Source organism: Phocoena phocoena, chromosome 3 (assembly GCF_963924675.1).
Source record: "Phocoena phocoena chromosome 3, mPhoPho1.1, whole genome shotgun sequence".
Taxonomy (NCBI): Eukaryota; Metazoa; Chordata; class Mammalia; order Artiodactyla; family Phocoenidae; genus Phocoena; species Phocoena phocoena.
Genome location: NC_089221.1, coordinates 34,287,044 through 34,308,385, shown reverse-complemented (window position 1 = coordinate 34,308,385; position 21,342 = coordinate 34,287,044). Strand labels below are relative to the sequence as shown.

At 37.9% G+C, this 21,342-nt stretch overlaps 1 protein-coding gene across 1 annotated transcript in view; it reads left to right on the top strand.

The window, feature by feature from the left end:
- C6 (complement C6) overlaps positions 1-21,342 on the top strand; it is an 85,895-nt gene that overhangs the window by 24,525 nt on the left and 40,028 nt on the right. Inside the window, exons 7-8 of the mRNA XM_065874006.1 lie at positions 6,937-7,177; positions 12,399-12,521. Of these exons, the coding sequence (XP_065730078.1) occupies positions 6,937-7,177; positions 12,399-12,521 (364 nt within the window). The remainder of the gene's footprint in view (positions 1-6,936; positions 7,178-12,398; positions 12,522-21,342) is intronic.

Sequence of the window (21,342 nt, the reverse complement as noted above, 5' to 3'; positions counted from 1 at the left end):
TTGTGGTTGGAAAAGATGCTTGCTATGATTTCAATTTTTTAAATTTATTGAGGCTTCATTTGTGACCAACGATATGATGTATCCTGGAGAATGTTCCATGTTCACTTAAGAAGAAAGTGTATACTTTTGTTTTTGGATGGAATGTCCTATAAATTTAAATTAAGTCCATCTGGGCTAATGTGTCATTTAAAGCTTGTGTTTCCTTATTAATTTTCTGTCTGGATGATCTGTCCATTGTTGAAAGTGGGGTGTTAAAGTCCCCTACTATAATGGTGTTACTGTCAACTTCCCCTTTTATGGCTGTTAACATTTGCCTTATGTATTGAGGTGCTCCTAACTTAGGTGCATAAATATTTACAATTGTTATACCTTCTTCTTGTATTGATCCCTTGATCATTATGTAGTGTCCTTCCTTGTCTCTTGTAACATTCTTTATTTTAATGTCCATTTTATCTAATATGAGTATGGCTACTCCAGCTTTCTTTTGATTTCCATTTGCATGGAATATCTTTTTCCATCCCCTCACTTTCAGTCTGTATGTGTCTCTAGGTCTGAAGTGGGTCTCCTGTAGACAGCATATATATGGGTCTTGTTTTTATATCCATTCAGCCAGTCTATGTCTTTTGGTTGGAGCACTTAATCCATTTACATTTAAGGTAATTATCAATATGTTTGTTCCTATTACTGTTTTCTTAATTGTTTTGGATTTGTTTTTGTGGGTCTTTTTCTTCTCTTGTGTTTTCCACTTAGAGAAGTTCCTTTAACATTTATTGTAAAGCTGGTTTGGTGGTGCTGAATTCTCATAGCTTTTGCTTGTCTGTAAAGCTTTTGATTTCTCTGTCAAATCTGAATGAGATCCTTGCTAGGTAAAGTAATCTTGATTGTAAGTTTTTCCTTTTCATCACTTTAAATATATCCTGCCATTCACTTCTGGCTTGCAGAGTTTCTGCTGAAAAATCTGCTGATAACCTTCTGGAGATTCTCTTGTATGTTATTTGTTGCTTTTCCCTTGCTGCTCTTAATATTTTTTCTTTGTATTTAATTTTTGTTAATTTCATTAATATGTGTCTAGGCGTTTTTCTTCTTGGGTTTATCCTGTATGGGGCTTTCTTCACTTCCTGGACTTGGGTGACTATTTCCTCTCCCATGTTATGGAAGTTTTCAACTATAATGTCTTCAAATATTTTCTCAGACCCTTATCTTTCTCTTCTTCTGGAACCCCTATAATTCAAAAGTTGGTGCATTTAATGTTGTCCCAGAGATCTCTGAGACTCTCCTCATTTCTTTTCATTCTTTTTTCTTTATTCTGCTCTGCAGCAGTGAATTTCACCATTCTGTCTTCCAGCTCACTTACCCATCTTCTGCCTCAGTTATTCTGCTACTGATTACTCTAATGTATTTTTCATTTCTGTTATTGTGTTCTTCATCACTGATTGTTCTTTAGTTCTTCTAGGTCCTTGTTAAACATTTCTTATATCTTCTCAATCCATGCTTCCATTCTATTTCTGAGATCTTGGATCATATTTACTATCATTACTCTGAATTCTTTTTTAGACAGATTGTCTATTTCCTCTTCATTTATTTGGTCTTGTGAGTTTTTACCTTGCTCCTTTGTCTGCAACATATTTCAATGTCATTTTGTTTTGTCTAACGTACTGTGTTTGTGGTCTCCTTTCAGCAGGCTACAGTGTTGTAGTTCCTCTTGCTTCTGTTGTCTGCTCCCTGGTGGATGAAGTTGGTCCAGGTGCTTGTGTAGGCTTCCTGGTGGGAGGGACTGGTGCCTGTGCTTTGGTGAGTGGAGCTTAGTCTTTTCCTTCTGATAGACTGGACCACATCAGTTGGTGTGTTTTGGTGTTTCTGTGAGCTTAGTACAACTTTTGGCAGCCTGTCCACTGATAGGTGGGGTTGTGTTCCTGTCTTGCTGGTTGTTTGGTGTGAGGTGTCCAGCACTGGAGCCTGCATGCAGTTTGGCAAGGCTGGGTCTTGGTGTCAAGATGGTTATCTCCAGGAGAGCACACACCGATTAATATTTCCTGGTACTAGGAATTCTCTGGTGGTCCAGCATCCTGGACTTGGCACTCCCACCCTGGATGCCTAGGCCTGATCCCTGGCAGGAAACAAAGAGCCCACAAGCTGCACAGTGTGTCCAGAGAAAAAAGGAAAAAAAAGGAAAACAAACAGATAAACAAAACCCAATACAAATGACAAAAACAAACAACACAAAAAAAGGAAAAAAGAAAACAGACAAAACCCAAAACAAACGATAAAAACAAACAAATAAAAAAAGACAAAGAAACCAAAAAAACAGGAGAACAAACAAAAGAGCTCAAAAATGAAAACCATCAAAGACTAATTTAACAAAAACAAAAAATAAAAAGCTAAACAAAAAAAGAAAGCAAACTAAATAAAAGGCAAAGAAACTATAAAACAAACACACAAAATGACTAAAAAAGAACAAAAACAGAAAAATAAACACAAAACAACAAAAAAGTAAAAATAGAAATTTTTTTTAAATATTAAAAAATAAAACATAATAAAAACAACAAAAACTGAACAAAATGAAACAAACAAAAAAGAATAATAGTGATAAGAATATTTTCCTGGGGACTCTGCTGTCAGTGTCCTTGCTCCCACAGTGAGCCACAGCCCAAATCCACCTCCTCCAGGAGGCCCTCCAATACCTCTATGTAGGTCTCGACCCTCTGTGGGCTCTGTAGGGTCAGCTCAGACTCCAGCCTGGCCCGGCTTCCATGTGTACTTGCTCCCAAAGTCCACTGCTTTTAAAGCTAGACAGGTCTCTGTTGTGGGAACACTCATTGTCTATTCAGGTATTCCACAGATGCGGGATTTACCAAGCTGATAATGGGGGTTTAATCCACGGCTTGTACAGCTGCGTGGAGTGATTTCCTCCTCCTTAGTCACACCACCACTGAGGCTCAGCTTTGGCTTTGGCCCCACCTCTGCATGTGTGCCCCCCTCCAGCATCTGTTCCCTGCCAAGGCAAGAGGGAGCAAAAGCCACACTTGATTGGAGCACACTTACTCTATCAGGCCAGGGAGGGGTTTGGCAGCCACAACTGGGGTGTGTGTGAAGCGTCTGTGCCAGCAGAGACCAACAGGCAGTTGCAACAGACTGGGATGCACTCACTCTGGTGGGAGTCCTTCCTGGTGCTGCAGAGGCAGGGGCTGGCATGTGGGGGCAGTGGCGGCCCTGCCCCTTGAACACCACTCAAAGATGGCACTTTGTTTCCTAGGCAGACCACACTTCCTCTAGGGGCGTTCCTGGCCTCAGAGCCCCTCACTCCTGTCCCCTGTTGTATCCGTGCAGCCAACAGTGGTCCTTTCCCCAGATATGCTCTCTTAACCCCACACTTTAGCACTCAGCCCCTGCCAGCACTGGCAGATTCCCATCTCAGGCAGGGGCACCCAGGGCTGATTCCCGAGGAGGCTTTGGCATGGGCAATGCTCAGGAACCTGGAGCCTATGCAGGGAGAGGAGGCCTTGGATTGAGGGGCAGGTGAGCCTGCTCAGATGGGTGCTCCTCCCAGTGCCCATGGAGGCCAAAACAGTTAGGTGGGGAAGGAGGTTGCAATGGTGGCCCCACCCCTTGTGTGCCACTTAACAATGACGTCTTGCTTCCATGGTGTCCCAGGCTTCTGCAAATTTTTCCGGTTGTGGATCTCCTTACTCCTGTCCCTTTCACAGCCAACAGCTGTCCCCTCCCTGGGTCCATGCTCCAAACCCCACTTTCCAGCACCCAGCCCCCCTCTGCACCAGGAGACAATGACTCAGGCTGGGATGTGCAGAGCTGTGTTGTAGACCATGCGCACAGCTCTTACTTTGTCCTGCCTTCCACAGACAGTCTGCTGCATTCCCCTTTGATCCTCTGAAGGTCCCTTTCTGTCCCAGCTGATTTCCCCACCATAAGGGGGTTTTACTGAGTGCAGGAACCTCTCCTCACCTTTGGCTTCCTACCAGGGGTACTGGTCCCTTTTTTGATTCCTCTTTTCTTTTGTCTTACCCAGTCGTGAGGGGATTTTTCTTGTCCTTTTAGGTGTCCGAAGTCTTCCGCTAATGTTCAGCAGGTGCTCTGTGAGAATTCTTCCATTTGTAGATGTATTCTTTTTTTTTTTTAATTGGGATATAGTTGCTTTACAATGTTGTGTTAGTTCCTGCTGTACAATAAAGTGAATCAACTACATGTATACATATATCCCCTCCCTCTTGATGTACTTGTGAGGAGAGATGAATTCAGCATCCTCCTATTCTGCCATCTTGACTCCTCCCCCTCAGTAGTAGATGTTTTTAACACCATTTTGCAGATGAGTAAATTGAAGTCCATATATTTATTTTTAATTCAACAGAATTCATCAAATACCTACCATGTGTCAGGCACTACACTAAAGTCCAAGAAGTCAAGTCACTCCCATGATCTTACTATGAGTAAATGCCAGAGTTGGGAATTAAAATCAATTGTCTAATTTTTGCCCACTATCACATCTACCACATTATATCTCAAGCTACTCGCTTATTCATTCTTTCCTTTATTCATCATTTCACCAAACTCTGGAAAGAGTATAGCTCTGGTGATATGAGCATGTTGAAAAAGAATAAAATAAATTCCTTTTATAACACAGATTGTTAGTTCACTTTTGAATGGACTCTGGGTCATATTGTTCCCCTCACACTTACCAAATTATATTCTTAAGACAAGTTAGTGTCAGAATTACCAGGAGGTAAAAAGACACCTCCCCAGACCCTTCTTTTAATTTATTGATTCAGCATGTCTGGGATTGGGCATGTGAGTCTGGGTTTTTTTCAATAAGCCCCCCAGCTTGCTCTGAAGCAAATCTATTATTTATAAATATATACCAGTCTCAAAATTAAGGTTTGCTTCACAGAATTTGTTTATAAATGTTTCAAACATGCTAGAGAACACTTGTAAAACCCTTATCCGTAGGTAAACAGCTGTTATTTTATCTCTAATAGTCTGAGCCAAAGTGGAAACATTTCAGGCTATTCACAGTATCAGGGTCGAACATATGAAACTGCTGATATTCAACCATTTTTGACTTACAAGATAGTCAACTTTGTGTGGTTCAACCCAACATCTTTGATTAGATCTGAGCGGAATAAGGATATCTCAGGTTAAGTAGAAAATGCTACTGCAAACTCTCTTAATCTTCAAATAGATAAAATAACATCCCACAAACTTGAAAATCAATCCAAGCCCTTAAGTGGAGTTTAATGCTTTCTTTATCTTGTCACTAAAAGATCTGACTAAACATTTGTTGGGCAGATAGTCTGTTTCAAGTCAAAATACCAGTTATCTCAGCAAGATTCAGTGCTTTTTTGAATTTTTTTACAAAATTGAACCAACAAAAAGATGGTTAAAATAAAGCAAGCTCTCACAGAATGTTGAAATAGACCACACATGGTTAATAACATACTGTCACATAATTTTTTAGTCCAGAATAGCCAGTTCTAGCCACCAGGCACTGACAAGTGGGGCACCAAGGAGGTGCTTGTGCTAAGTTGAGTTACCAAAATTTCACTTGTATTTTCCACAATTTCATTTTTTAAAGCAACCTGGTAATTTTTAACAACCCATTTCAATGCGCATATCCAAACAGGCATGTTTCAGTTATTCAGGAAGTTAAGTGTGCTTCTTTCTAAAAGCACAATGTCCCTCTACTTTTCCAAAGCCACACCTCCATGACAAAATTCAAGTATTAAACTTAGAATTAATGGACTCTTAAAATGTAAGCTCCATAAAGACCTGAATTTTTTCTTCCTTGTTCACATCTATGTCCACTGCATATGAGACAGCTGAGAGATAAATGTATTGAAGGTAAGCAGATAGGAAAGAGTAAGGAAAGGGACAGAAGGAGGGAGGAAGAGAGAGAGAGGTAGATGAATATTGACTCTTCCTCAAGCCTTGTGAGGTTTTTCTTCTTTTGTGTTAATAGTCATTTTGTTCCACAATTATAGCACACAGAAAGATAGCTGTTTAATAGTTTACAGCTATAATAATTTAATTAATAAAGTTAACAATTTAACTAATAAAGACCTTTGGCTAAAATATGCCCCTCTCTCTTTTTATTAAACTTTATAATTTGCTAAAATTGAGAAATCAGTTACAGTATATAAATTTTTTTTAAAAGAACAGTATACATGGATACACACATAAAACAGTGGCTATGGAGAAGGACAGTATAATGAAATGAAATTTGGGGCATAATACCAATCACCTAATCCTAAATTAATCTGACATAACAAAAGACAATTAAAGAAAAAAGAACCTGCAAACAAATATTTCTGTTTACGGATAGAGAGAGAATACAAATAATTTTGTTTAATTTTACTCCTTATGTAATTTTAAGTCACAACATTTTGGAGTTGAAAGGGGTGTGAAATGTCACAAATGAAGGCTGTGCAGCAGGTGACATTTCCCAGACAACTGAGGCCCAGAGAATTGACATGCTTTTCCTGAGTCTATGACAAAGTTATGACTTGAATCTCATTGGGTAACTTCCAGTCGAAAATTTACACAATCTTTGTTCAATTATTTGCATTAGCTAGGCTTTCTAAATAATAACGTGGTAGGGGTGCACCCACAATTGACCATCAAGAAAGAAAGATTTATTTTTTGATACTTGATCTCTTTTTGGTAGAGAGCACATGCCTCAGTCACACAGTTTACACGATTGAGGTCAGCTTAATCTGTTTACCATTTTGAACATCTGAGGAAGAGGTACTGGAAAAAAATAAAATGAAAATTATCATTTTGTCTGTGGGAACATGCAATGGAGAGTTAACAATTATTGTAATGCTGTGGTTAGAATGAAGCTGATGGTAAACATTTAATGCTTGATCCCTCCAGCTTTCATTACCTTTAATAATCTTTTTTTAAAATCCTTTCTCCTCTTCCATTTAGGATTCCAGTTTTATTAGGATCCATAAAGTGATAAAAGTCTTAAATTTCACAATGAAAACTAAAGATCTGCAGCTTTCTGATGTCTTTTTGAAAGCACTTAACCACCTGCCTCTAGAATACAACTCTGCTTTATACAGCCGGATATTTGATGACTTCGGGACTCACTATTTCACCTCTGGCTCCCTGGGAGGCGTGTATGATCTCCTCTATCAGTTTAGCAAGGAAGAACTAAAGAACTCAGGTTCGCTTTCTTCAACCTTCATTTTTAACTGATAAGATAGTGTGCAATACATTTTTCTCTTTCTCTATCCTTTTAGTTCTTCTTTATTGACTTTATTTCGACCCTGCTTTATTTCCAAAATGATATGAAGAAAACCCAAAAAGTACACTCAAGGAAATAAAATAGAAATAGAAAATTCAGACAAAAAGAAGAAGGAAAAATAAATAGGCTTCACCTCTTTGGGCATCAGATTTGACCCAGAATTTCCTGACATTAAGAACATCATAAGCTGCTTAGTAGTGGTAAACTAAAGAGAGACACATGCCATCACCTCAAGGAAAACAAAATTTGTCTTGGAACTAAACTCTAAAAGATAATTTACTTACAGCAATTTTATAGGAGATAATAATTTTATAAAACTGTAATTACAGCAAATCCACTGGCAGTCTTTTTTCTTGCTTTCTTTCTTTTCTTTTTCTTTTTTTTGGCCGAGCAGCTTTTGGAATCTTAGTTCCCTGACTAGGGATTGAACCCAGGCCCTAGATAGTGAAAGCGCAAAGTCCTAGCCACTGGACTAATTCTTTTTCTTTTAATGATTTTAACTGAAAGTCAAGGGCAAAGGATGAAAAGCAATTAAGGACTTGACAAGGGACTAAGTTAATATGGGCCAGATATGCACCTACTGGTGACAAAACTTGAAACCAGATGGGAAGCACTTTCATTTGAAGAAAGATTGCAATTTTATATCTTGGGATATAATCAGTGATATTTTTCTGCTTACATATAAAATTACAATATAAACCTTGGTTTAAAAAATAAATCTTGGGGCTTCCCTGGTGGTGCAGTGGTTGAGAGTCCGCCTGCCGATGCAGGGGACACGGGTTCGTGCCCCAGTCCGGGAAGATCCCACACGCCACGGAGCAGCTGGACCCGTGAGCCATGGCCGCTCAGCCTGTGCGTCCAGAGCCTGTGCTCCGCAACGGGAGAGGCCACAACAATGAGAGGCCCGCGTACCACAAAAAAAAAAAATTTTTTAATAAATCTTGGTTTCTTATTATCCTAGATTGCCAATATTAATTACTACTACTTAAGTACCTCTGTATAAATTTTTCAGGCTCCTGTGTGAAATTTTTCAGGCTCCTGTGTGAAATGACACAGCATCCTTGTGATGCTTCTATCTTGAGAACATGGTTAGGAAATTGTATAATAACCAGAACCCAACTGACAGATTCCCCTAAATAAATCAGAATTCTTGATCATTTAAGTTTTTTTTTTTTTTTGCAGTACACGGGCCTCTCACTGTTGTGGCCTCTCCCGTTGCGGAGCACAGGCTCCAGACGCGCAGGCTCAGCGGCCATGGCTCACGGGCCCAGCCGCTCCGCGGCACGTGGGATCTTCCCGGACCGGGGCACGAACCCGTGTCCCCTGCATCGGCAGGTGGACTCTCAACCACTGTGCCACCAGGGAAGCCCTGATCATTTAACTTTTATACAAAAGAAATTAAGAATTTATTTTAAAAGACACCAAGCCAACTCTGAGGTCAATAGAGTTTCAATCCTTCTGTTCTTATATCTCATTATGGCAAATGGTAATGTTTAATGGGGTTTCCCTGAGTCCTTCTAAACCTTAATTGATCAGATGTCCATCATGATCTGCTTTTTAAGAAAGGAGATGGGATAAATGTCTTTGAGAAAGATTTTCAGTAAGAAGGTCTTCAAAATTTTTTGCCTGACAGAGTTACTGAAATCCAAAAGACTTATGCTGTGATGGGCTTTCCACACTGCCTGCCTCTTATGTTTCCTTACAGTTATCCTTTCCACTGGAGCAATGTTTGCTTGATGAATTTCATCAACATTTATGATGAGCAAAAATCATTTGGGGAAGTCTCTGGCCCTTGACTTGGTTTCATCTCACCCTTGGGATAAAATTATTCTGGTCACTGCTGCTGTAGCCAAGAATAATTTCTCACTTGATAAGCTATACTCATCATGCATTCACAGCAAAGCCTCTAAAGGCTTAGAGTTCAGGTCAGTTAAAGAACTATGTGAATCTTTAATCAACCATCCAGCATTTTAATAGTTGAAGCCCCATAACAAAAATGAAGAGTGATGAGCTATACTTCCTGAAATATTCTCACCTTCCATATTTTTCTCTTTAAATAAAAATAGAGACTTCAGACACAGAGCCACACATAATAAGAGAAAGAAAGGGAGTTTGAGATATGATATAAAACTGGAAATATATAACCATACACACCTATGTACACTCACACACACTATATATCCATAGTATTTATAGTATGTGTATATATATTTAATATATTAAGATATATATCCTTATATTCAATATTTTTATATGTAATATATATTCTTATAGTCATTAAATATGTGCATTTCCATGTATATATATACTTCTCTGAGTCACAATAATAATATTGGAGCTCAATTTTAATTGTGGTTAAGATGAAGCTCACTCAGACAGAAACAAATCTCAATAAAATGGAATTCTCCGGTGGGTATGCTTACCTGTTTTTGCCCACTCTTCAGATGTATACATATTCTGGCCTCCTCCCTTTTCCCTCTTTTAGTCCTTCTCCCCTTACTTCTCAATAATGTAGAGTTAGAGTTTAGGCTTAGTTTTTACTTGCTCTATTCAATAAGAATTATTTGCTTTATTCAATAAGAATTATATCCCTTGTCATTATTTTTTTAAATGACTTGAATACTTCATAGTACTTTCTCTAGTGCAAGAAGAATAAAACAAAATTAACTTGTTTTTTATTTGCATCCCTTGATTTATTCCTCTACTGCACAGTGTCCCATAGTCAATTTAAAACCTTGAATAAAAGTTGGCATTGCTTCAGCGTGCAACGTAAAAAGAATTTCAGGAATGCAGAGACAACATTAAACAATTAAAATATCATGTTATACAAGATGGTAATTTTAAAGTCCTTTGGGAAGTCATTTTCTGCTCTGAATTAGAGGAGAAAAACTATACACCCCACTATTTATCAGTATGACTTTTTTTTTTTTTTTTGGTACACGGGCCTCTCACCATTGTGGCCTCTCCCGCTGCAGAGCACAGGCTCCGGACGCACAGGCTAAGCGGCCATGGCTCACGGGCCCAGCCACTCTGTGGCATGTGGGATCTTCCCGAACCAGGGCACGAACCCGTGTCCCCTGCATCAGCGGGTGGACTCAACCACTGCGCCACCAGGGGAGCCCCTATCAGTATGACATTTTTGATTGACACTGTTGACCTTTGCCCAGTCAGAGTAGCTGAGGACATTGCTGAAATACTCATCTCTGTGTCACATCAGAGGGACACTCAGGCTTGAGAGGGCAAGTGCTTCAGCATCAAGAAACTCCTGTGTCAGTGTGGATATGGGTCAGGCACAAGCTATAGGACATCTTGTGAAGAAGAAAAGGCCGGCACAGAAATTCACTGATAAAGCCTTGATATTTTGATCACTGCATGACCAACACCGCGACTCATAAGAGAGATTCATCATTCAAATCTTTAAGCATTCTCCTATAACCCTCAGCAAATGCAATTAACTTTACAGTTAATTATGTTATAATTAGTGAATTGGTCACATACAATTTAATTTTCACTTATAAATCATAGAAACCTAATGCAAGGATAAGAGTTGTGCACCACAGACGTATTAACTTCCTCACGTGGCCTAAACATTTGCCTGACCCACTTATAAGAACAATACTACCAGAAGAAAAATGAGTTGTGTTTATTCAGTCTGACCAAAACAGCCATCAAACCAAGAATTCTTTACTCCAACCTGTAATACATCTCTTTGAATGGGTCAAACTATTGAAAGAACGGTGAAGTAGGAAGCCCCATCCCCATCTACTCAGCCTCATTCCTCGTTGATCTGCGCCCTCAGGTTTAAATTTCAGCATCGTACTCACATGACACATCCAGCTCTGAAAACATTCTTCCCTGCCTCTTGTAACCTGCAACCCTAAGAATCAGTATCTGATAAACTACTTTGCTTTAAGTTGCTTAAGAGCTCACGTAACAGCTCTATCTCTCATGAGCTTGTATTTTTCAAGGCAATTTTTAACTAAACATCAAAAAAACTGGATTCTAGTTTAGGTGTTTTGGGTACCAGGTCAGGTGACTTGGGAAGCTATTAAAAAAAAAAAAGGAAACATTTATTCTCCTCAAATTACCCCAGATAAGCAGTACAACTTAGCCTCCAAACAGCCAGGCCTGTTTCTCTGTGCTCTGTCCCACTCAATCCCTGACATCCCCATCGGTTTTGAAGTCATTAAGAATAATGGCTAGCATTGGGGTGGAAAAGACTGATTCAGATACCAAAATCTTTAACAAATGATGCTTCGAAGTTTGTTAAAAGATAAGAACAATGAAGACCAAAGGAATTAGAATTGGATGTCCTGAGCTTCAGAGCAACAAGACTTTTAGAAGAGTTATAAAACTGTGGAGTGTCATCCTATGAAAGCAGCACTGGGAAAGTAGGAAGATATCAAGCCCAGCTCCAACTCCTAAAGAGGCTGGGAATGAGGCAGCATCAACCTCCCTTGGAAACAACAGTGGAAATATATCAAGTATAGGCTTGAATTAAGATGAGGAGAAAGAGTGAACAGTCATTGAGGACATAAAAGAAGAGTTCATGAGTCAGGAAGTCAGAATTTCTGATAGTAAAATGAAAGCGTTTTGGAGGTAGAGGTGGAGTGAGCAGCTAAGTCAGGGAGAGGAAGCATAGCCAAGTATGAGAATGAGTGTTCCGGGAATGAGAGGTGACCAATGAGATCTACATTTTAGGTGGTGAAGAGGGGAAGAAGGGATATGGACTCAGTTCTCACAGAATCAGCTGTGGCCCCAAAAGAAGGCCTGTCAGCGGGGCACCAAACAGAGCATGTGTTTATCTCTTGACTTGTGAGGCTATACAAGGGCAGTGGCCAGCAGGACAGGAAAGCTTAGAGATTTGTTGTGTGTAGGCAACATGGAGACGCCAACATGATCCCCATGGGGGAGACAGCAGGGACTCATATATACCTCTTCTCTTCAGCACGTCCCAGGGCCTGTGAAGGACTGCCTCTGTAGTAAAAGCCATTAATCATTTGAGCTCACGGGGAGTGGAGGAGTTGTGTGCTGATATGGAGTACCTGTAGCTCCCCAAGTGCCCAGAGCCTCATGTTCCTCTTCCCTGAATTCTCCATGGTACATTCTCAGGGTTTTTTGCTTGTATTCCATTTCCTAGGTCTAACGAAGGCAGAAGTCCAAAACTGCATCCGGGTTGAAACAAAGAAACGCTACCTTTTTTTTAAGAAAACAAAAGTGGAACACCGGTGCACCACTAACAAGCTGTCAGAGAAATATGGAGGTAACAATGCTTTCTCTTAGCAGCTTACCCAGTGCATCCTGACTGGCCATAATTTAAGTACCATATTGCACATGATTGTGACTACACTATTTTTCACTTTTCATTAGTTTCATTTGTTTGCCTCAGAGCCCTATGTGTGGTGGGGAAGGGGAGCAAATCAAATATTAGTACTGCTTAAAAGGGGACATGGTTAAGATTTTCTTTATCTCCTATATAGTTTATTTAACTGAATGCACATTTATGGATTCTTCCTATCGGCCAAAACTCAGTATTAAGCATTGTAAAGCATTGTACAGATGGGCATGAACTAGGTCTTCCAGTCAAGGAACTTACAAAGTAAGGATACATATAGACAACCATTAAAAATACAGAAGATGTAGTACATATATACAATGGAATACTACTCAGCCATAAAAATGAATGAAATAATGCCATTTGCATCAATGTGGATGGACCTAGACATTATTATACTAAGTGAAGTAAGTCAGACAAAGACAAATACCATATGATATCACTTCTATGTGGAATCTAAAATATGATACAAGTGAACTTATTACAAAACAGAAACAGACTCATAGACATATTATAGAAAACAAATTTATGGTTATCAAATGAGAAGGGGGCATAGAGATAAATTAGGAGTTTTGGATTAGAAGATACAAACTACTATATATAAAATAGATAAGCAAGGTCTTATTCTATAGCACAGGGAACTATACTCAGTATCTTGTAGTAAACCATAAAGGAAAAGAATATGAAAAGAATTATATATGTGTGTGTGTATATATCCATATATATGAAAAATTGAATCACTCTGCTGTACACCAGAAACTAACAAAACATTGTAAATCAACTATACTTCAATTTAAAAAAAAAGACAAATAAGTTGTAAGAGAAGTACATTAAAAAAGCTCAGGCAACAAAGCCAGAAACCTGAGTGCTCTCTTTGATTTCTCCCTCCCTCTTTCTAGCCTCTACATCCAATAAGTAGTCATTCCTCCTCCTTAATATTTCTCCCAGTTCTCCCCAGCTCTTCATTTCCATAGACATGCCTTCCATTCATCATTTCCAACCTGGATTACCACAGAGGCCTCCCAACTCATTCCCTTGCCTCTGGTCTTGCCTTCTTCCAATCTATTCTACACATTTTCTGTTAAAGGAATATTCTCCAAGGCAAATTTTATCATGAAACACTCATGCCTTAAACTTGTCAGGGTTTCACACAGCCTTGAAGATAGGTTCCTGCCTCTCTCCCTGCCTAGCTAAACTTTATGCAGTCTCTTAAATAAGTCATGCTCTCTTCTGTGCCTTGCCATTATAAATAGCTCCTTCCTCTGTGTAAAATTTTCTTATTTCCTTACTCTTCCTGACTGATTGCTACTTCTGCTCAGAACAAAGGAAATCAGAACCACAAAAACTCCCAAAATATGAAATTTATATGGTCATGGGAGGACAGCCAAGGAACAGATAATAATATCATATTTACTATAATAATAAATAGGTAGTTTTAAATATCAGAGCCTATCAATGGTCTACATGTGGATGCCCATGTTGAGCATAAGCAAAATGAGAGCTGACATGACAACTACACATTTGTATTATACCCCCCCAAAAAAGAACAGTATGCAAACAATCAATCTAGTAATATAAACCAAACAATGTACAGATTCTATACCAGTTTGTCTTGCAATAGAATAATTTAATAAGAATGTGAATTCAGTAAATCAAAAGCTCAGAGATAAAAACATTAAATATAAGAATTAATTGAAAAGGAAGATTTCAAAGCTAAGATACAAAGACAGCAAATATTGAAAAGTATTGCCATTATAGTTATAAATAGACACTGCAACTTCAAAATATAATTGTCTGAAGATAAAATTAATAAAGAAAAATCTAAAGTAATTCATAATGAATGCAGAGAAAAAATCCAGATATTAACCATTATTAAAGAATATCTAATGGAAATGGAATGACAAATGTAATTCTATAGATGGGAATTAGTGTTCCTGAAATAGAGAGCCCAAGAAATGAAACAGAAAAACTATTATTAAAATATATATAAATAAATATACATATATATATATATATAAAGCCCCTGAAATAAAGGAAGAAATTTGTCTTCATTATTTGTGTCAGAAATATTGTTCAAATATACAATTTCAAGACAAATTCTAGTTAATTAACTAAATACAAAGATTTTTAAAATGAATTCAAGTATCCTAGCTGAAAGAACAAGTTCCCTACAGAACAACAACAAAATCTGGCTGGCGTCAGACTTCTTCTTGACAAAATGCAAAACTACAAGATGATAGAGGAATGTCCACAAATTTCTAAAAGAGAAAAGAAAATGTGTTCATATGTAGAGGTAACAGAAAGATGTCTCAAAACATGAGAGAATTCTGGTGATATTCATTCTTGAATACTTACTGAAAAAAAACTACTCGACTATAAAATCCATCCAACATAGAGATGAGAAAATGTCAAATATGAATTCTAGTTTTCAGCTTGTAGGGACACTGCAAAATCAGAGACTACTGCAATAGTCTCCAAACTGGTTAATCAACTATCAATCCTGCCCAGCTGACACATTGCTAATATTCCTAAATTGTGTCAACTCCCCAACCCAAGTTTTTAGTGCCTGGCTTATAGCAGATTCTCAACTAATGCTTATTAATCACAATGACAATTTGCCCAAAAAAGAGACACATTTATGTTGTTTTCTAAAAGCAAAGCACACTTAAGAACATAGATTTGGATGGACTGGTTCAAGATGGCAGAGTAGAAGGATGTATGCTCACTCCCTCTTGCGAGAGCACAGGAATCAAAACTAACTGTGAAAAATCATTGATAGGAAGACACTGGAACTCACCAAAAAAGATACCCCACATCCAAACTCAAAGGAGAAGCCACAATGAAACAGTAAGAGGGGCGCAATCACAATACAATCAAATCCCATAACTGCTAGGTGGGTGACTCACAAACTGGAGAACAATTATACCACAGAAGTCCACCCACTAGAGTGAAGGTTCTGAGCCCCATGTCAGGCTTCCCAACCTGGGGGTCTGGCAACAGGAGGAGGAATTTCCAGAGAATCAGACTTTGAAGGCTAGCGGGATTTGATTGCAGCACTTCAACAGGACTAGGAGAAACAGAGACTCCACTCTTGGAAGACACACACAAAGTAGTGTGCACATCAGGACACAGGGGGAAGGAGAAATGACCCCACAGGAGACTGAACCAGACCTACTTGCTAGTCTTGGAGGGTCTCCTGCAGAGGTGGGGGGCAGCTATGGCTCACCATGGGGACAATGACACAGGCGGTGGAAGTTCTGGGAAGTACTCCTTGGTGGGAGTCCTCCCAGATTAGCCCCACCAAAGAGCCTCTAGGCTCCAGTGCTTGGTTGCCTCAGGCCAAGCAACCAACAGGGAGGGAACTCAGCTCTACCCATCAGCAGACAAGCGGATTAAAGTTTTACTGAGCTATGCCCACCAGAGCAACAGCCAGCTCTACCTACCACCAGTGCCTCCCATTAGGAAGCTTGCACAAGCCTCTTAGATAGCCTCATTCAACAGAAGACAGACAGCAGAAGCAAGAAGAACAACAATCCTGCAGCCTGTGGAACAAAAACTACATGGACAGAAAGATAGAAAAAATGAAAGGGCAGGGGCTTCCCTGGTGGCACAGTGGTTAAGAATCCACCTGCCATGATATACTTAAAGTGATGAAAGGAAAGAACCTACAACCAAGTTTACTCTACCCAGCAAGGATCTCATTCAGATTCGATGGAGAAATCAAAAGCTTTACAGACAAGCAAAAGCTAAGAGAATTCAGCAACACCAAACCAGCTCTACAACAAATGCTAAAGGAATTCTCTAAGTGGGAAACACAGAGAAGAAAAGGACCTACAAAAACAAACCCAAAAAAATTAAGAAAATGGTAATAGGAAAATATATATCAATAATTACCTTAAACGTGAATGGATTAAATGCTCCAACCAAAAGACACAGGCTTGCTAAATGGATACAAAAACAAGACCCATATATATGCTGTCTACAGGAGACCCACTTCAGACCTAGGGACACATACAGACTGAAAGTGAGGGGATGGAAAAAGATATTCCATGCAAACAGAAATCAGAAGAAAGCTGGAGTAGCAATACTCATATCAGATAAAATAGACTTTATAATAAAGAATGTTACAAGAAGGAAGGACACTATGTAATGATTAAGGGATCAATCTAAGAAGACGATATAACAATTATAAATAAATATGCACCCAACATAGGAGCACCTCAATACATAAGGTAAATGCTAACAGCTATAAAAGAGGAAACCAACAGTAACACAATAATAGTGGAGAACTTTAATACCTCACTTACACCAATGGACAGATCATCCAAACAGAAAATTAATAAGGACACACAAGCTTTAAATGACACAATACACCAGGTAGATTCAATTGATATTTATAGGACATTCCACCCAAAAACAGCAGATTATATTTTCTTTTCAAGTGCATATGGAACATTCTCCAGGATAGATCACATCTTGGGTCACAAATCAAGCCTCAGTAAATTTAAGAAAATTGAAATCATATCAGGCATCTTTTCTGACCACAACACTATGAGATTAGACATCAATTACAGAGAAAAAAACATAAAAAACACAAACACACGGAGGCTAAACAGTATGCTACTAAATAACAAAGAGATCACTGAAGAAATCAAAGAGGAAATAAAAAAATACCTAGAGACAAATGACAATGAAAACATGATGATCCAAAACCTATGGGATGCAGCAAAAGCAGTTCTAAGAGGGAAGTTTATAGCTATACAAGCCTACTTCAAGAAACAAGAAAAATCTCAAATAAACAATCTAATGTTACACCAAAAGGAACCAGAGAAAGAAGAACAAAAAAACCCCAAAGTTAGCAGAAGGAAAGAAATCATATAGATCAGAGCAGAAATAAGTGAAATAGAAACAAAGAAAACAATACCAAAGATCAATAAAACTAAAAGCTGGTTCTTTGAAAGGATAAACTAAATTGATAAACCTTTAGCCAGACTCATCAAGAAAAAGAGGGAGAGTACTCAAATCAATAAAATTAGAAATGAAAACGGAGAAGTTATAATGGACATGGCAGAAATACAAAGCATCTTAAGAGACTACTACAAGGAACTCTATGACAATAAAGAGGACAGCCTGGAAGAAATGGACAAATTCTTAGAAAAGTATAACTTTCCAAGACTGAACCAGCAAGAAATAGAAAATATGAACAGACTAATCACAAAGAATGAAATTGAAACTGTGATTAAAAACCTTGCAACAAAAAAAGTCCAGGACCAGATGACTTCACAGGTGAATTCTATCAAATATTTAGAGAAGAGCTAACACCCATCCTTCTCAAACGCTTCCAAACAATTGCAGAGGAAGGAACACTCCCAAACTTACTCTACAAGGCCACCATCACCCTGATACCAAGACCAGACAAAGATACTACAAAAAAAGAAAATTACAGACCAATATCACTGATGAATATAGATGCAAAAATCCTCAGCAAAATACTAGCAAACAGAATCCAACAATACATTAAAAGGATCATAGACCATGATCAAATGGAATTTATCCCAGGGATGCATGGATTCTTCAATATATGCAAATCAATCAATGTGGTACACCATGTTAACAAATTGAAGAATAAAAACCATATGATCATCTCAGTAGACGCAAAAAAAACTTTTGACAAAATTCAACACCCATTTATGATAAAAACTCTCCAAAAGCTGGGCATAGAGGGAAACTACCTCAACATAATAAAGGCCGTATATGACAAACACACAGCAAACATCATTCTCAAGGGTGAAAAACTGAAAGCATTTCCTCTAAGATCAGGAACAAGACAAGGATGTCCACTCTTGCTACTATTATTCAACATAGGTTTGGAAGTCCTAGCCACGGCAATCAGAGAAAAAAAAGAAATAAAAGTAATACAAATTGGAAAAGAAGTAAAACTGTCACTGTTTGCAGATGACATCATACTATACATTGATAATCCAAATGATGCCACTAGAAAACTACTAGAGCTAATCAATGAATTTGGTAAAGTTGCAGGACACAAAATTAATGCACAGAAATCTCTTGCATTCCTATACATTAACAATGCAAGATCAGAAAGAGAAATTAAGGAAACAATCCCATTCACCACTGCATCAAAAAGAATAAAAAACCTAGGAATAAATCCACTTAAGGAAACAAAAGGCCTGTACTCAGACAACTATAAGACACTAATGAAAGAAATCAAAGATGAGACAAAGAGATGGAGAGATATACCATGTCCTTAGATTGGAAGAATCAATATTGTAAAAATGACTATACTATCCAAAGCAATCTACAGATTCAATGCAATCCCTATCAAATTACCAATGGCATTTTTTACAGAACTAGAACAAAAAAAATCTTAAAATTTGTATGAAAACACAAAAGACCCCGAATAGCCACAGCAATCTTGAGGGGGAAAAATGGAGCTGGAGGGAATCAGACTCCCTGACTTCAGAAAATACTACAAAACTACAGTAATCAAGACAGTATGGTACTGGTACAAAAACAGAAATATAGATCAATGGAAAAGGATAGAAAGCCCAGAGATAAACCCCCACACCTTTGGTCAACTAACCTGTGACAAAGGAGGCAAGGATATACAATGGAGAAAAGACAGCCTCTTCGATAATTGGTGCTGAGAAAACTGGACAGCTACATGTAAAAGAATGAAATTAGAACACTCCCTAACACCATACACAAAAGTAAACTCAAAATGGATTAGAGACCTAAATGTAAGACCGGAAAGTATAAAACTCTTAGAGGAAATCATAGGAAGAACACTCTTTGACATAAATCACAGCAAGATCTTTTGTGACCCACCTCCTAGAGTAATGGAAATAAAAACAAAAATAAACAAATGGAACCTAATGAAACTTAAAAGCTTTGGCACAGCAAAGGATACTACAAACAAGATGAAAAGATAACCCTCATAATAGGAGAAAATATTTGCAAACGAATCAACAGACAAAGGATTCATCTCCAAAATATATAAACAGCTCATGCAGCTCAATATTAAAAAAAAAAAATTTAAAAATGGGCAGAAGACCTAAATAGACATTTCTCCAAAGAAGACATACAGTTGGCCAAGAAGCACATGAAAAGATGCTCAACATCACAAATTAGTAGAGAAATGCAAATCAAAACTACAAAAAGGTATCACCTCACACCAGTTAGAATGGGCATCGTCAGCAAATGTACAAACAAATGCTGGAGAGGGTGTGGAGAAAAGGGAACACTTTTGCACTGTTGGTGGGAATGTAAATTGATACAGCCACTATGGAGAACAGTATGGAGGTTCCTTAAAAAGCTGAAAATAGGATTACCATATGACCCAGCAATCCCACTACTGGGAATATACCCAGAGAAAACCCTAATTCAAAAATACACAGGCACCCCAATGTTCACTGCAGCACTGGTTACAATAGCCAGATCATGGAAGCAACCTAAATGCCCATCGACAGACAAATGGATAAAGAAGAAGTGGTACATATACAATGGAATATTACTCAGCCATAAAAAGGAACAAAATTGGGGCTTTTGCAGAGATGTGAATGGACATAGAGACTGTCATAGAGAGTGAAGTAAGTCAGAAAGAGAAAAACAAATATCGTATATTAATGCATATATATGGAATCTAGACAAATGGTACAGATGAACCAGTCTGTAAGGCAGAAATAGAGACACAGATGTAGAGAACATACGTATGGACACCAAGGGGGGAAAGCGCTGGGGGGGGGGGGGAATGAATTGGGAAATTAGGATTGACATATATACACTAATATGTATAAAATAGGTAACTTATAAAAACCTGCTGTATAAAAGAAATAAAAATTTAAAAAAGAGCTTTGATTTGTCTATTTCTAACTCTGAGCTACTTTGATTAAATCATTTGACTCCAAATTTTTATAATCTGTAATGGTACCATTAAAATTTTTTGAGGCTATATCCCTAATATATGTATACTTACTAACAAATGTTTATAAATATATTATTTCTAAAAATACATTATGGACAAAAATATATACAAGTGTGCAAAATAGAAAATATCAAAAGATAATCTATATGAAATAAACAGAATTTTCCTTGTCTTGCTCATATCATAATGATAATACTTCATAAAATTCCTTAAAATTTTTGATATGTTTTGAGAGTGGCTTGCTGTCAAACTCATGTTGTGATTGATGAGAAGCTTGTGGAAGAAATAGAAGTGTCTGCTCTTCCTTCTATTAGTTGTTTTCCTTATGTTTGCACTGTTGGTATCATCTTCAGTCTGCATTTTCTTTCTGGAATCCTTTTAATCAATTTATTCACTTGTAAGCGTTCTGTTCAAAGTAGCTAATAGAATAGTAAATAGACTTAACTAGTTCTTTCTTCAGGGTCCCATTCTTAGCATATATAGCTCTTACCAGTGTCAATCCATTTATGACATATATCAATCTGCATATCAGAGTCACCGTCAATAGGTATATGATATATTGGCAAATAATAATTTCTCCCTTATTTTATTTGAAAATTAAATGCAAAAAAACTCTAAAAATTTCTTCTTATACCCCTCTTAAGCAGCTCACTTTGAAAAGGACCATACTTTTTTCATAGAGAGAGTATTTCACCCATTGTTCTAATCATCCTAGACTCTCTTACTGTAGAATTTCTAAACAGTTGGGGGCATAGCTGATCCTTACTGGCACTCCAGAACAGACACCAGATTAATGCCATTAACTAT